Source organism: Dama dama, chromosome 16 (genome assembly GCF_033118175.1).
Source record: "Dama dama isolate Ldn47 chromosome 16, ASM3311817v1, whole genome shotgun sequence".
Lineage (NCBI taxonomy): Eukaryota > Metazoa > Chordata > Mammalia > Artiodactyla > Cervidae > Dama > Dama dama.
The window spans coordinates 26,829,449-26,846,499 of record NC_083696.1 but is presented as its reverse complement, the minus strand read 5'-3'; the positions used below and the strand labels follow the sequence as shown (position 1 = coordinate 26,846,499).

The window sequence follows — 17,051 nt, the reverse complement described above, 5'->3', positions numbered from 1 at the left end:
CATTGGAAGGACTGACGCTGAAGCTGAAACTCCAATACTCTGGCCACCTGATGCGAAGAACTGACTCTGGAAAAGACCCTGATGCTGGGAAAGATTGAAGGCCAGAGGAGAAGGGGCCGACAGAGGATGAGATGGTTGGATGGCGTCACTGATCTGATGGACTGAAGTTTGAGTAAGCTCTGGGAGTTGGTGATGGACAGGGAAGCCTGGCGTGCGGCAGTTCATGGGGTCGCAGAGTCCGACACGACTGAGCGACTGAACTGAACTGAAGCCCTCCAGTAAGCATCCTCCAGTTCCCTCATGGGAGAGGGGAACTCGGTGGTGGCGGGGCGGGGCGCGGTGCGGCGCGCAGAAGCACCACTGACTGTGTTGCGAATCTGGACGGCCCGCCAGGCCAAGACAAGGCTGGACCAAGGTGGAGCCAGGCCTGGGAGGAGTGCGTGGGCTACAAACGAAGTTGAGTCAGAGTTGGGGTGAGGCTCGAGTGAGGGGAGGGGCTCAGGACTGCGCAGCGACGTAGCTAGCGCCGAGGGGGCGGAGCTAGAGTGGTGGCGGTGTTTAGAGTCGGGACTTGGCGGTGATTTAGCCCAGAGCAGCGGGGGCGGAGCTCAGTGAGGGGCGGGGCTGAGGGCACCTCCTGTGGGCGGGAGAGAGGAGCAAGGCTTTCGGAGGCCCGGTAACTAATGAGGACCGAGCGAGGGGCGGGGTTCAGCGTTGTGGTCGCGACCTAGTTAACGTCTGCAAGGGTGGGGCTCAGTGAGGGCAGGGTTTAGAGCCCTCGCGTTGACAAAGACTAGGCCCTGGATTCCCGGAAGGGCGGACGCAGTGAGGGGCGGGGCTCAGGGCTCAGCGGCGTCCGTAGCCCACGCTAACTGCGGCGAAGGCTGGTGGTTTTAGACCCTGCGGCCGCGCCGCCGACGCCATGGGCGGGGCCTAGCGGGAAGGGGCGGGCTCAGTGAGGGCGGGGTTAGAGCTTAGTAGAAAGGATACCAGGGGCGGGGCCCACCGGGAAAAAGCGGGCCGGAGCGGGAGGCGGTCGCCGGGGCCCACGGGCTACGCGCGGACAACCACACGGACTAACAGCGGCAGGGGGACGGGTCGGGTCGGCCGAATGCACGGCGTGCCGCCGCCATGACAGGTGAGCGCGGTCCGGGGTCGTGCCTGCCATGCGCGGACAGGCACGCGGCCACGGTGGCGCGTAGGGTCCGAATGTCCCGATACCACTCCTCGCTGTGACGGCGAGTGACCTTGCCCGTGACTGCGTGCCCTGTCGACCGGACGACGGCAGAGCGGCGCGCGGCCCAGGGCTGTGTTCTTTGGGGGGCGAGGCCAGGTTGGGTCTGGGAGGGTGCTTGGGGGACGGGGGCCATGGACAAGCTCTGGAGAGTTCTGGTGGGCAAAGCCACGTCAGGCCCTGGAGGCTTCTGAGCGTTAGGGGCCGAGCCTTTGCGTGTTCTGTGCTGTGATGCCAGGTCAAGCCGTGGAAGGTTCTAGTGGGCGGGGACCAGGTCTTGGGTGATTCCAGGAGGGCAGAGGCCAACGTATGTCTGCAGGTGGGGAGCTGCTGGGGTGAGGATCTGTGGCCTGGCAGTGGGAGATGAAAGTAAAATTGGTGGTAAGGAATACTCTTTGGGGTTCTACTGTGCTTCGGAGATATAGAAACTCCTGATAAAAGGTTGTGTCTTCTATTAGGAGTCACCTGAGGAGACTGCCCTTCCTGGGCAGTGTGTGGTTCCTGTGGGACTCTGGTATCTCCCAGGCTGCACCCCTTGTCCAGGGATAGGCCCAAGGGAATCTTGCACGCAGACTCTGTCTCCCAAGGCTTTGTGCTCCATCTGGACTGCCCCATCCCCTCCAGCTTTTTTTTTTTTTTTTGCCCAGAATGCAGGCCCCAGCCCAGCCATCCTCCAAGGGACTCTCTCGAATGGGGACCCACCCACCACCTTCCTGATCCTGAGCAGAGTGACCCTGCTCTGTGGACCTTTCCCTGTAGGAGAAGTCCATGAGAGTAATAGGCTGGTGAGAGCCCATGACAGTGTAATCAGGGAGTGTGGTGGCTTCCAGAAGCCATACCTTGTATCAGGGAATGCTTCTGAGGTAAAAGTCACCTAGGGTGACCCACAGGGTGTGGGAGGCCCCTGAAGTCCCTGTTCTCTCCCTAGCTGTCACTGGAGTCCCAGCCTAAGTCCCACATACAAGTAAGATTTCATGGGCAGGAACCTGGTGATTTCCAGGACACCAGTGTACCAGCCTAAGTCAGAAGAGACCCCCAGGTACTACTCACTCCCCTGTCGTCTCTCTGAACTGTTTTTATCTGTGGCTGCTATTTCTGAGTAAAGTTGATCCTCTGACCTAGGGTTTCAAATGTGACGGTTTCAAATATGTGGATTTTTTTTGATGCATACATACTACTACCTGACCTGAGGTTAGCTGAATTCTCAGATGCGAAATTATGGATACGGAGGACTGACTGTAAAGTAATGTGTGGATTTTTGACTCCTCAGGGTCTGTCCCCCAATCCCCTCACAGTTCAAAGGTCTATTGTACCTACTGTGCATCTGGCCCTGCATCAGGTGCTTCCTACTCAGGCCTGCTGTATGGGGAAATACGGAATATCTCTGTGTGAATGAGGAAACAAAGACTCAGCTTGGGCAGGTGCCCTAGACCGCTGGGGCAGTCAGTGGCAGAGCCAGGACTAGCCCTTGCCCAGGGCCACCAATCCCCCTTCTCCCTACTGTTTCTGTGTTCTGGGCTTCTAGAGATCTCTTCCCTCAGAGCTGTTCATTTTGGGGATGGGGAACTAGGGCCCAGAGAGTACAGACCTGGGAGGCTGTAGGTCCCAAGTTCCTAGCTTACTGTCTCCATGCACCAATAGCAACCTGTCTTGTCCTGGGGCCTTTATGAAGGGTCGCAGAGTGAGCGTGTGGAGCCTGATGCATCTGCCCAGGGCCTGAACTGACCAAGTATCACTGTAGCAATTACTGTTGCTGCAGAACCAGCCCCTTCCTTGTGGTGTGCTGGGGAGTGGGCCGTCTCAGCTCCATGCCTGAGGCCAGGTTGGACACTGGGACAGGAGGGGATTCCGGGAGATTCAATTTGGGAGGGGAGGTCGAGGCCCAAGCATCTGGACTTTGATGGGGGTGGTGGTGGTTGGGAAACTCAGGAAAGTCTCTTGAGAGGACGACAGTGAGTGTGAGTTAGCCAGGTGGAAACCATAGGAAGAGGTGTTCTTGTCCCTGGGAATCCGAGGCAGAATGATGCAGTTGGGCGTTGGTGTGCAGGCTTGGCTCAGGGGCTGGGAGACCTGGTGAGGGCAAGTGAGGCCAGCTCCCACAGGGCCTCCAGTGCCAGGTCAGGCTAACAGGTTGGCCAGCCTAACCATGCTTGTGGTGCCAGGAGGGCAAGATGATGGGGGAGGGGGACTTCCATGGTCACACAGTGGATAAGAATCCCCCTGCCAGTGCAGGGGACATGGGTTTGATCTTTGGTCTGGGAGGATTCAACATGCCACAGAGCTTCTAAGCCCGTGCACCACAACTGATGAGGCTGTGCTCCGGAGCCCATGAGCCTCAACTCCTGAGCCCATGTGCCGCAGCCGCTGAAGTCCGCCTGCCCTAGAGCCCGCCCGCTGCACCTACTGAGCCTGTGTGCCTAGAGCCTGTGTTCTGCAACAAGAGAAGCCACTACAATGAAGAGTAGCCCCTGCTTGCTGCAACTAACGAGAGCCTGCATGCAGCAGTGAAGACCCAGCGCCCCCCAAAGAAAAAAGCGACGATGGGGGAGGTAGGGCTTAGCAAAGGTTGCTGGCGAAGGTCTGGTGAGTTTTTATGCCAGCGCATTCCTCTTCCTCCTTCCTTAAAAACTATCTGGGACTGTCACTTGGGACCAGACTGGTTTCCTTTCTTGCGCTTCGTCATGCCTGTGAATGGCCGCCCGGGTGTGGTTTGTGTGCACAGCTCACAAACGGCCACAGGAAGCATGGGGCACGGCAGAGCCCAGAGCTGCGGTCCCCAGGCTATGCCATTATGCCAAGTGACGCACAGCTCCAGGCAGTGGAGGCCCCCCTGGCTGGCAGCCTGCAGGAGGGGAGGAACTGGTGCAGAAGAGCTGGTCACTGTCCGCTGACAGCCCTTGCCCTGAGGCTTGGACCTCTGTGCATTCGTTCCCACACTCTTAGTGAGTGCTCTGTGTGTGCCAGCCCTATGCACAGGTGCACACGCTGGCAGCGCTGGGCAAGACAGCCCACGGCTCGGTCAGGAGCAGACAGGATGCAGCTAAATTGCATGATTATTTAGTAGATTGATCAGAGAGGCAGAAATGGGCCCCAACACTGTGCCTGGGTCCTGAACTCAATCCATCACTCTCCAGCTGATTGAGGTCTTAAGCAGGTACCTTATCTACTTATGGTGCCTCAGTTTCTCCTTCTGAAAATGAGGGTAGTGGTCATGCTCGTGTAGCAGAGCTGATGGAAGAATGATGATGCATAGAGCTCTCAGAATGCCCAAGCATGGGTCTCAGTTCGTGAACTATGGCCAATATTGTTAACTCTTTAATCAGAGAGGCTACAGGTGATGAAGCCTGGTGGCCAGGAGGGTCCTGCCACGTGGTGGTGACAAGTGTCTCTGCATCCCTGTCCATGACTTCTTTACCATGTTGGAGCTGCTGACAAGTCTGTCTTCAAAATATACTTCCAGAGACTGGGAGAATTAAAAGTTAGAAATTCTTATTCTAGGGGAAATAGACCATCCAGGAGGAGGTAGTATAAGGAGAGAGAGATGAGAAGGTAAACGGTCTATTGAGTTGGGCCCATGGAAGAAATCAGGAGGAGGCCCCACGTGTTCCAACTCAATGACCCTATTTTTTAAAAATCAACTTTATTGAGGTACTGTTTATTTATAGATACACTCATTTTTAGGGAAAAATTCTCTTAAGTTTTGACAAACGTATATACTCGTGGAACAACTGGCCCAGGCCAAATCAAGCTAGAATGTTTCTGTCACTCCAGAAAATCCTTCATGCTCCTTTCCAGTGAACACCACCCAATCCAAGAATTCGTCTCCTTTCTGTGACTGTTGTTTTCATCTTTAAAATTCAACAGTGCAGGGTTTCCCTGGTTGCTTAGTGGTAAAGAATCTGCCTGTCAATGCAGGAGACATGGGTTTTATCCCAGATCTGGGAAGCTCCCACAAACTGCAGAGCGGCTCGGCCCTTGTGCCACAACTATTGAGCCCGGGAGCTGTAACAGCTGAGCTCTGCGCACCCTAAAGCCCATGCTCTGCAACAGGAGGAGTCATTGCAATGAGAAACGTGTGCGCCGCAACTAGAGAGTTGCCCCTGCTCAGCACAACCGGAGGAAAGCCCACAGAGCAGTGAAGACCTAGCACAGCCAAAATAAAATAGATAAAATTGTAAAAGAAAAAAAATTTCAGCAAATGGAATTTCCAAATAGTATTTCTTATTAATTACTAGAATTTATTTTTGGAGCATTTTTATAGACAATCGAGCAGATAGCACAGAGGGCTCCCCCCACCCCGTGTCCTCTGTTATTAATATCTTGCATTTGTATGGTTGTTACCTTAATAAGCCAATAGTGATACAGTATTATTAATTTCAGTTGTTACTAACTAAAGTTCATATTAATATGATGGTTCATTCCTTGTGTTGTATACTTGATGAGTTTTGAATAATTCATGATGTCCTGTATCCACTATTACAGTATCATACAAGAAGTTTTACTGGGTTAAACATCTGTGCTCCATCTATTTATCCCTCCCTCTTCCATAACCCTTGGCAACCACTGATCTTTTTACTGTCTCCATTGTTTTGCATTTTCTAAAATATCATATACTTGGGATCATATAGTTTATAGCCTTTTCAAATTGGCTTCTTTAACCTTTAACAAAACTCATTTGTTTCCTCAATGTCCTTTTGTAACTTCGTAGGTCTTTTTATCACTGGGTTATATTCCATTGTAACTTATTAAACTGAACCACAGTTTAATATATTATCCACTTACCTTTATATGTATTTTGTTGTTCAGTCGCTAAGTTGTGGCCGACTGTTTGCAAGCTTGCTCAGGCTCCTCTGTCCTCAACTGTCTCCTGGAGTTTGCTCAGATTCATGTCCATTTATATGTATATGTGTGGTAAAATATACAGAACATAAAATTTACCATTTTAACCATTTCATTGGGATTAAATACATCCACAGTGCTATGAAACTGTGCATTTCAAGAACTTTTTCATCATCACAAAGAGAAACTGTGTACTCATTAAACAAGAACTCCACTTTCACCCCTACCTGCAGCTCCTGTTAATCACTATGGTACTTTCTGTCTTTAGAATTTGCTTATTCTAGATAGTTCATATAGTGGAATAATACATTTGTCCTTTTGTATGGGCTTCCCTGGTGGCTCAAATGGTAGAGTCTGCCTGCAATGCAGGAGACCTGGGTTCCATCCCTGGGTCAGGAAGATCCCCTGGAGAAGGAAATGGCAACCCACTCCAATATTCTTGCCTGGAAAATCCCATGGATGGAGGAGCCTTGTGGGTGACAGTTCATGGGGTCGCAAAGAGTCAGACACAACTGAGCAACTAACATAACACTTCACTTCACTTGTCCTTTTGTGTCTAATTTATTTCACTTAGCATGTTGTTTTCATGGTTCAACCATGTTTTTGAACCCATGTATTAGAATTCCGTTCCTTCTTATGGTTGTATAGTATTCTGTTGTATGTATACCAAATTTTTCTATCTGTTCATCTGTCTGTGGACACGGGTTGTTTTTACCTTTTGGCTTTGTGAATAAATGCTACTCTGAACTTAACGTGCACATATCTGTTTGAGTCTCTGTTTTGAATTCTTTTGAGTGTATACCCAGAAATGGAATTGCGGATGTATTTGATTAACTATCTGAGGAACAGCCATAATGTTTTCCATTGTAGCTGCACCATTTTACCTGCCCACCAGGAGTGCATGAGAGTTCCAGTTTCTCCTCATCCTCATATTCATGTTCCCTCTCTCCATATGAGTATGCCAGAGAAGGCAATGGCACCCCACTCCAGTACTCTTGCCTGGAAAATCCCATGGACGGAGGAGCCTGGTAGGCTGCAGTCCATGGGGTTGCTAAGAGTCAGACATGACTGAGCGACTTCACTTTCATTTTTCATTTTCATGCATTGGAGAAGGAAATGGCAACCCACTCCAGTGTTCTTGCCTGGAGAATCCCAGGGACGGGGGAGCCTGGTGGGCTGCCATGTATGGGGTCACACAGAGTTTGACACGACTTAAGTGACTTAGCAGTAGCAGTATCGAGTATGAAATGGTATCTCATTGTATTTTGACTTGCTTTTCGCTAATGACTGGTGATGTTGAGCATCTTTTCATGTACTTAGCAGTCATTTGTCCGCCTTTGGAGAAATACCTGTTCAAGTATTTTGCTCATCATTGTATTGGTTATTTTGTAGCATTTTTTGTTGTTGTTGAGTTGTAGGAGTTCTTTTTATATTCTCTGTCTTTCTATATATATTAATCCCTAATCAGATATATGCTTTGCAAATATTTTCTCCCATTCTATGGATTGTCTTTTCACTCTTTTTTTTAACTCAAAATAGGGTTAATTTCTGGACTTTCTAGTCTGTTACGTTGGTCTATATGTCAGTACCACAGTTTTGATTCCTGTAGCTTCGTAGTAAATTTTGAAATGAGAAAGTGTGAATCATCCACTTTGTTCTTTTTTCAGGATTGTTTTGACTGTACGAGTCACTTGAGATCCCATATGAATTTTAAGATTAAAAAAAGACAAAGATTTATTGCAGTTTGGATAGGGGTTACATTGAATTCCTGGATCACTTTGGGTAATATTGTCATTATCACAATATTAAGTCTTCCAACCGGTGGACATGGACTGTCTTTCCATTTATTTGTATCTTTTAGCATTTCTTTGAGTAGTGTTTTGTAGATCAGTGTACAAGTCTTCCATCTCCTTGGTTAAATTTATTTCTAAGTGTTTTATTCCTTTTTTAAGAGTTCAACTTTTTATTGAATGTGTTACTGAAGAGGTTTAGTCAAAAAGACCAAAGCCCATGTCATCATTAGACTTTTCAGATTCTTATTTCTTTGCCTCTGCTTTCTTCTCCTCAGCTAGGGCAGCAGTGGTGAAGAGGATGGGACCTACTGCTGGTGCAGCGCCAGCTGCTCGGAGCAGATCCACCAGCCACCCATGTGGCAGATGAGGCTCCTGCTATTGACACTGGCCAAAGCCTTTGCAAACAAGCCTGGCCAGAAAGAGTCAACATTTATACAGGCTGCTTTAAGGAGGGCACTGATTTTGTTGTTGTTGGCTGCACTGGGTCTTCATGGCTGCATTCGGGCTTTCTCAATATGATGTTGTTTAGTTGCTAAGTCGTGTCCAACTCTTTTCGACCTCATGGACTGTAGCATGCCAAGCTCCCCTGTCCTCCATTCTCTCCCAGAGATTGCTCAAATTCATGTGCATTGAGTCAATGATGCTCTCGAACCATCTCATCCTCTGCCAGCCCCTTCTCCTTTGCCTTCAATCTTTCCCAGCATCAGTACCTTTTCCAAGGATCAGCTCTTTGCATCAGGTGGGCAAAGTATTGAAACTTCAGCATCAGTCCTTCCAATGAACTTTCAGGGTTTATTTCCTTTAGGATTGACTGGTTTGATCTCCTTGCAGTCCAAGGAACTCTCAAGAGTCTTCTCCAGTACCAAATTCAAAAAGCATCAGATCAACACTCAACCTTCTTTATGGTCCAATTCTCACATCCATATGTGACTCCTGGGAAAACCATAGCTTTGACTAGGCGGACCTTTGTTGGCAAATGATGTCTCTGCTTTTTAATATGCTATCTAGGTTTCTCATAGCTTTTCTTCCAGGGAGCAAGCATTTTTAAATTTCATGGCTGCAGTCACCATCCATGGTGATTTTAGAGCCCAAGAAAATTAAATCTGTCACTGCTTCCACTTTTTTCCCCTTCTGTTTGCTGTGAAGTGATGGACCAGGATGCCATGGTCTTAGTTTTTTGAATGTTGAGTTTCAAGCCAGCTTTTTCACTCTCCTCTTTGACCCTCATCAAGAGGCTCTTTAGTTCCTCTTCACTGTCTGCCACTAGTGTGGTATTATCTTCATATCTGAGGTTGTTGATATTTCTCCAGCCTATCTTGATTCCATCTTGTGATTCATCCAGCCCAGCATTTTACATGATGTACTCTGCATTTAAGGTAAATAAGTTTTTAAGTTAAATAAGGGTGACAATATACAGCCTTGTCGCACTCCTTTCCCAGTTGTAAACCAGTCAGTTGTTCCATGTCCTGTTTTAATTGTTGCTTTTTAACCCACATACAGGTTTCTCAGGAGACAGATAAAGTGGTCTGATATTCCCATTTCTTTTACGAATTTTCCACAGTGTATTGTGATCCACACAGTCAAAGACTTTGGGATAGTCAATGAAGCAGAAGTAGATGTGTTTTCTGGAATTCCCTTGCTTTCTCTGTGAGCCAGTGAATGTTGACAATTTGATCTCTGATTCCTCTGTTTTTTTCTAAACCCAGCTTGTACATCTGGAAGTTCTCCGTTCACATACTGCTGAAGCCTAGCTTTAAGGATTTTGAGCATAACCATGCTAGCATGTGAAATGAGCGCAGTGGTACAGTAGATTACATGTTCTTTGGCCTTGCTCTTCTTTCGGACTGAATTGAAAACTGACCTTTTCCAGTTCCATGGCCACTGCTGAGTTTTCCAAATTTGCTGACATATTGAATGTAGCACTTTAGAATCCTTTAAGATTTGAAATAACTCAGCTGAACTTCTGTCACCTCCACTAGCTTTGTTTGTAGTAATGCTTCTTCTTTTTTTTTTACAACGTTTCCTCTGACAGGTTACAAGACAGACACCCAGTTTGCCTGAGTTTTAAAAGGTTATTTCCTTTGCACCACTTGAATGACCAATAAAGACATAAGTCCAATTGGCAAAGTGAAAGGGGGTGTGTGTAGTAATGCTTCTTAAGGCCCACTTGACTTCACACTCCAGAATGTCTGGCTCTACATGAGTGACCATACCATCCTGATTATCTGGGTCATTAAAACCTTTTTTGTATAGTTCTTCTGTGTATTCTTGCCACTTCTTAATCTCTTCTGCTTCTGTTAGGTCCTTATACCGTTCCTGTCCCTTATCATGTCCATCTTTGCATGAAATGCTCCCTTGATATCTCCAGTTTTCTTGAAGAAATCTCTAGTCTTCCCATTCTATTTGTTTTCCTCTATTACTTTGCACTGTTCATTTAAGAAGGCCTTCTTATCTCTCCTTGCTGTTCTCCGGAACCCTGCATTCAGTTGGGTACATCTTTTCCTTTTTCCCTTGCATTTCGCTTCTCTTCTTTCCTCAGCTATCTGTAAGGTCTCCTCAGACAACCACTTTGCCTTCTTGCGTTTCTTTTCTCAATACATATTTTCTCAATGCTTTTATTTCTGACACTTTCGGTTACCAAATGTGTGTGGGGTTTTTCTCTGTCAAACAGTTTTCCAGTTCTCTGGTGGACACCAACTGGGGGTCCTATAAATTTAACTTAGTTCTTACACCATCTGTCTGGAGAGTGTCAGATCCCACAGGTTCACTTTAGGCTCAGTCCCACAAGATTGCCCCTACTTGAAATGCCAGTCGCTAGTCCAGGCTGCCCCCTGTGCTTCTAACTGATGGCTATAAATCAGAGTTCCCCTGACTGTCATTTGCTAGAGCAGTTCACAGAACTCAGGAAAATACTTACTGTTCACAGTTAGTTACACAGGATATTTCAAGGATACAAGTGAACATCCAGGTGGAAGAAATGCATAGGGCAAAACATGTGAGAAGGGGCATGGAGCTTCCATGCTCCTCCCAGGCACCTCCATGTGTTTAGTAACTGGGAGGTGCTCCAAACCCCACTTTGGTGGGGGGGAAGGTTATGGAGGCTTCCTTAGGTGGCTTCTCTGGTGTCTCAGCTGGCAAAGAATCTGCCTTTAATGCGGGAGACCTGGGTTCAATCCCTGGGTTGGAAAGATCCCCTGGAGAAGGGAAAGGCTACCCACTCCAGTATCCTGGCCTAGAAAATTCTATGGACTGCATAGTCCATGGGGTTGCAAAGAGTCGGACATGACTGAGTGAATATATATTTCTTACTGTAAATCACAGTATCACAAATCTATTCTGTCAATCTGTGTCTTTTGATTAGAGAGTTTAATCGATTTACATTTAATTACTGATAAGGGACCACTTGTTTCTACCTGTTTGCTGTTTGTTTTCTGTATTTCTTGTAGCTTTTTTGTCCTTCATTTCTTTGATTACTTCCTTTTGTGTTGATTTCTGTAGTAACACATTTTGATGTTCTTTTGTGTATATTCAATGGACACTTTCTTTGTGGTTACCATGGGGGTTATGTTTAATATGGTAAAGTTACAGCTATCTAATTTGAATTGATGCCAGCTTAACTTCAGTCACATACAGAGACTCCTCCTATACGGCTCTGCCTGCCCGCGCACCAACCCCCCATCCCCTGGGTCCCCCAGGAAGCAGGACAAGCTGCCTCACATGGGCAAGGTGGTGCACTTGTTCAGGTAGCTAGGGCCGCAGGGACTTGGGACCTTTCCTCAGAGATTCTTTGCCATCTGCCCACCAACTTCTCCCCATCCACTCCCTGCCTTTAAAGGCTTGTCATTCTAAGGGACATTCTTAATGGGAAAGATAGTGTAACAGTGATGTTTGAATGATGATTCGGAAAGAAAAAAACAAAAGGAAAAGCATTTCCCAGCTTCCTGGGTAGCAGGCATGTTGGTCTGCTGTTTGTGGCAGCTTCCCAAGGCCTTGCAGATACTGTGTCTGGTGGCCGTGCCAGCTCAAAGTGGCCAGGCCACTCTAAACCCTGAGCTCCTGTCTGTCTGTCTCCTGTCCCCATGACAACAGTGGCTGTAGGAGCTTTGGAGTTGGGCCTTCTCTGCGCTGCTGTGTCCTTCCTCAGGCCTGGCTATTTCCAGAGAGCACTGGGGGACTCCACAGACAGCAGACTCTTCACCCTTCTGAGTTTTTTTGTGATAAGCTCTCAGGCATAGAAGAGAGGAGGAGCCAGACGCTCTGCTCTGCTTTTGAGCACTCTGTACCTTTATCACTGCACCCACCCACCCCACTGTTTTGCAAGGGGATTGGCATGACATGAGGGAATCCTGGGCTGTGCATGAGTCGGGATGTCAGCAGTTGTCCAGATGCTTACAGCTGGTACACCTCTTGGTGGGCACGGGACCCTCCTGTGGAGCTTCTGCCATGGCTGTGTCACGGTGTGTGGGACTCGACACTCCCTCCTTGGGCTGTGCTGGCTCATGTCCTTCTCTGTTCTCTGCTTCTGTTTCAGAGCAAACCTACTGTGATCGCCTAGTGCAGGACACTCCTTTCCTCACCGGCCTCGGACGCCTGAGCGAGCAGCAGGTGGATAGGATTATCCTCCAGCTAAACCGCTACTATCCCCAGATCCTCAGCAACAAGGACGCAGAAAAGGTGCCAAGGAACCTGAGGCTGCTCTCCCATTCCTTCCTCTCTGGGCTGGGAGAAGGGGGGCGGTGGGGCGGGACAGCTTGGAGGTGAAAACCTATCTCCTTGGGGTGACCTTGGGCCTAGAACATCAGCTTTTTGAGCTTTAGTCTCTTTAGATGTCATCAGAACTTCTAGCCCCTTTCAGAAATGCTGGAGGATCACAGGGGATGTGTGACAACATGAGACAGACCTGGGAGGGGGAACAGGGGAGTACCAGGGTGGGAGAGGAGCAGGGATACCAGATTCACTCTACCGAGTGCTGTAGAACTCTTCACTCAGCATCTTCCAAAAGTTCAAAATGGGCAATCATTTTGGGTGTGATCTGGCCCGTCCTGTTCGGGGATATTGGATGAGGGTGGGTGCTCCTTGTGCACCCCACCCACCTCTCTGGCTCCCTTGTAGCACTGGGGGTTGGTGCCAGAGACTGGGGCCCTGGGGCACATGACTTGCCTCCCAGATGGGTGACAGAGCGAGCCCTTCTCCTCTTGGGGCACCCGTGCAGGGCTCTCTGGAGGGTTGAGGCCTCTCCAGGGGACAGATGATATTGATCCTTGACAGAGCTAGAATCCACCCCGCACCCTGCTACTGGCTCAGATGCTTGTTGAGTTATAAAAGTAGTACAGTAAGTTAAAAAGTAGGGGCTCAAATTTCTGTCTTGTAATTAAAAGTCTAATATGCATTCATTATTTTTAAAAAATTTGAAAAGCTTCAGATGTTTACATGAGAAAAAGGAGACTCCTGCACACACACCCGCACGGTTCCTTTCCTCGGAGATACCCGTGGTTTCTGCTGCACGCCTGCCTTTGCTTTGCAGTTTCTGTACTTGTGGTTCAACGCTAGCTCCTTGTAGAGTGGTCCATCAACACCAGGTGGCAGCACCCGCCATCGTCTCCACGTTCTGGGGGTCAGTGCAAGTACCCTGTCCACTGACCTTTACAGCCACCTATGTTTCAGTCAGCCACATCGAAAAAGCCACCTCTTTTTTCTGCTTAACCCTTGATATATTTTGTAAAACTTGAATCACATTCCTGTAGACTATGAACTACTAGAAGTTATCATTTATGCCATTACCTTGAAGATTTCCTATAATGATCATACTGTGTGTGTTTATTATTTCCTTTTTCACACGTGGGAAAACCAAGTTAGCAAGCTGCTAAGTTTCCACACTTATGGACATTATGGTGGCATAATGTCACCACCATCTTTCTTGGTGACCTGTCTAGGCCTCCAATGGGAGTGCAAGGATTAGTGGCCGTGTAGCACAATCTTGGGCACTGCATGGGAGTGGTTGAGTCTTTGGTAGCAATTGCTACCTCCCCATGGGTGTTCCAGCCACCAAGGCGGAATCACAGCTATTGAGAAGGTTGGGGCTGGGGCTGAGTCCAGAGTCCTCCAGCCTGATCTCGTCTTGTGCCCCTTCCTCCTCCAGTTCCGGAACCCCAAGGTGTCTCTGCGAGTGCGTCTCTGCGACCTCTTGGGCCACCTGCAGCGGAGCGGTGAGCGGGATTGCCAGGAGTTCTACCGGGCCCTGTATATCCACGCCCAGCCACTGCACAGCTGTTTGCCTAGCCGGCACGCCCTGCGTAAGTGCGTGTCCCAGCTCTCTGGCCTTGGCATCTCCTTGCTCAACCCTTCGCCAGAGACAACCCTCTGGTTGTGTCTTATGTGACCCTCAGAGAGCGTAGAGAGAGTATTTCAGACAACACAGATCTCTCTGTCTCCAAGCTCGCTGTCTCTGTCTCTCCATGTCTCTGTGTGTGTCCATCTCCATCTCTCTGTCTTCCTTTTGCTTCTGCTGTTTCTTACACGAAAGTATCTGGTGCATGTAGTCCTCCCCGTTCCTCTACAATCGAATGAACCTGGGAATCCTTACCCTTCTGATCAGAATTAGCTCACAGCTGTAGGCTACACCAGCCTTGAATGAACTGCCTCCCACGACAGAGGTTGTATCTACTTTCACCCAGGTAGATCCTCAGGGTGTGGGTGTTTCTGTACAACAGTCTCTGGCACATATGGCTGGTCCAAGACAAGGTGTTTTGGTCTAGAAGTGCCAGCCCATGGCCCAGGAAGCCTTAGAGGGATCCTCTGAGCTGCCAGGATGAGTACAGGGAAGCCACGGGTACGGATGGCATCTCAGCCTTGAAGCCTCTGCACCCAGGTCCCCAGGGTGAGTGGCTACTGTCCCTCAATCCTCACATGAAAGGCTGGAGGCCGTGAGGGGAGAGGTGGCTCCCCTCAGGCCACTCAGCTGGACCGGGGGCCCCAAGGACAGGCAGGCAGGACTGGGCCCCGAGCTGCGGCATGGAACGGTCCTATCACCCCAGCTGTCAGGACCACACAGCCCTGCCTGGAGTCAGGGACCTTCCAGGGTGCCCTCAGGGTTATCAAGGAGCTGGTTGACTGGGGACCCCCAGAGAGGTCTGGGGAAAGAGAAGGAGCGCCCTGCCCTCACTCAGCATCATCAGACTTTGCACAGGCAGGTGTTTGCACTGTTGGGTGCCTTGTGGTTGCCAGGGAACAGTGAAATCCCCATCCCATGGTCCTCAAGTTCCCATAAGTAGACAAAAGGAGAAGAGCCCCAAACTGTGCAGGGGTCCTTCCCTGGTGCAACCCAGGGGGCCTGGGTGGTCTGCGGGGAGGGGCCGTGGTGGCCTCCTTGGTTTCTCGATGGCAGGCGACCACCTTACTCTCCAGCCCCCCCATGACTAACCATGCCCTGTGATTTTGTTTCCAGAGAACTCAGATTGCACAGAGCTAGACTCGGGCACCGCAAGCCGTGAGCTCAGTGACAGGGGTAACCGCCTCCCACATCCCTTTTCTCTGTCCCCTGACCCAGGGCTCCACCTCTGTCTCGGGGGCTTCTCATTCCAAGTTGGGTTCCGTTCCTGACTGCCCATTGGACAGACCCCCTCAGGGTGCTCGCTAGGGGCATCCCTGCCTGGCTGACCCCAGCACAGGGTGTGAGCCTGTCCTCGAGGCCTCCGGACCCCTCCCCGCCCTTCAGGGCTCGTGGAGCTGCTCACGTGCGTTTCTCCCCAGGACCTGTGGCTTTCCTGACCTGCCTTGGCCTGGCCGCAGGCCTGGCGCTCCTCATCTACTGCTGCCCTCCAGGTGGGTGCTGCCTGGCCAGCCCTCGGCCAGCCCTCTCCACATCCTGGGGCTGAGCCCTGCCAGATGGACGGAGGCCCACACCTGAGGCCCCTCCTTGTGACCCAGTGTGGCATGCCTGCCGTCGCTTTCCTGCCTTGCTGACCTTGTCCAGGTCCTGGGTGGGAGCAGCACCAGACAGACCCTCTTGGCATGGGAACCCCACATCACTCAGGTGTGGGCTGGTGATGCTGCGAGGATGAGAAGGTACCTTCTTGAGGAGTTCTGAGACCCCCTTGTCTTCCAGACCCCAAGGTGCTGCCAGGGGCCCGGCGTGTCCTGGGCTTCTCCCCTGTCATCATTGACAGGCACGTCAGCCGCTTCCTGCTGGCCTTTCTCACAGATGACCTGGGGGGCCTCTGACTGACCTCAGCCCGGCCCACCTGCGTGATTGCTCTCCAGGGGCTTGCTTCATTCCTAAGTGTTTATTTCTTGCTATTTATAATTTCTGTAATAAGCACTTTACTTTCATTGTACAGAGGTGTTCAACAATATTAAATGTTTGAGTCTCATCCCTTCTCCCAGGAGTGTTTTCTAGATGATTCCAATTCAAGAAATGACAGCGTCTCTAGCTAGGGTTGATCTTGTGGGTTCTTCACTTCCTGAGTCCAACCCAAGACCCAGGTCCTGCTGAGGCCGCCTTCCCGGACTCCTCAGGGCCTGGGTCTCACCCCTGCACATGGACTACCCATCCCAGGTGTCCCCGGCCGTCCCCAGTGCGCACTTCCAGATACAGCCCTGCACGTGTCCTGTTCCCTCCTTGTGTGGCCTTCTTCCACTGCTGCTCTGCAGAACTCCCTGCCTTGAACCCTTCTTGCCATCTCCGCTCTGTCCCAGTCCTCAGCCCCAGGTCTGGAGGATGGACAGGCAGGCCCTCTGGACTGCTCTGTTACCCTTCCTTGGCTCACAGGGCCACCAGGGCCAAAGGCAGAGCACCAAACCCTCTTGGATGTGTACACTCACCCTTCTGTGTCCACAGGGACATTTCTATGACAAGATCCTGAGCCCGAGGCTAGGAGGTGAGACAGATGGGTGCTAGCTCCCTGGCTGAGGGGACAGGCCTTTGTCCCCAAGGCAGTTACAGGGCTCGGCTCAGAACAAGGGGCCTGCGTGTGGCCAAACCCCAGGCCGTTAGGGGAGGGCCATGGAGGGGCACCAGCCAAATGCCTTGTGATGCTCTAGTGCTTGCATGTGTTACTGTGACTCCTCCCACAGCCCCAGAAGGTGGGGGCTGCTGCCCTTGCTTTCCTGACGAAGAAGCTGAGACTGAAAGGGGAGGTCACTGAGCCAAGAAAGGAGGACCCGGCACGTGAGGGGGCTCGACCACC

General features: G+C 50.2%; 1 protein-coding gene and 1 non-coding gene across 4 annotated transcripts; one reads left to right on the top strand and one right to left on the bottom strand.

Annotated features, from left to right (window-relative positions):
- Window positions 1–979: 979 nt before the first annotated feature.
- On the top strand, window positions 980–16,235 carry CARD19 (caspase recruitment domain family member 19). Of its 3 annotated transcripts, XM_061163615.1 has the most exons (6): window positions 980–1,138; window positions 12,398–12,540; window positions 14,006–14,159; window positions 15,311–15,370; window positions 15,616–15,687; window positions 15,971–16,235. In XM_061163615.1, exons 1-6 carry the CDS (start codon window positions 1,132–1,134, stop codon window positions 16,084–16,086), a joined length of 552 nt encoding a protein of 183 aa, XP_061019598.1. In that variant the 5' UTR covers window positions 980–1,131; the 3' UTR covers window positions 16,087–16,235. The 3 variants fall into 3 exon arrangements, with proteins under 3 accessions (XP_061019598.1, XP_061019599.1, XP_061019600.1); XM_061163616.1 differs by lacking the exon at window positions 15,311–15,370; XM_061163617.1 differs by lacking the exon at window positions 15,311–15,370 and having other exon boundaries at window positions 14,006–14,163.
- LOC133071481 (small nucleolar RNA SNORA27) lies at window positions 9,881–10,007 on the bottom strand. Its single transcript, XR_009696434.1, has one exon. It is a non-coding gene; the product is annotated as a small nucleolar RNA SNORA27 (small nucleolar RNA).
- Window positions 16,236–17,051: the final 816 nt, after the last annotated feature.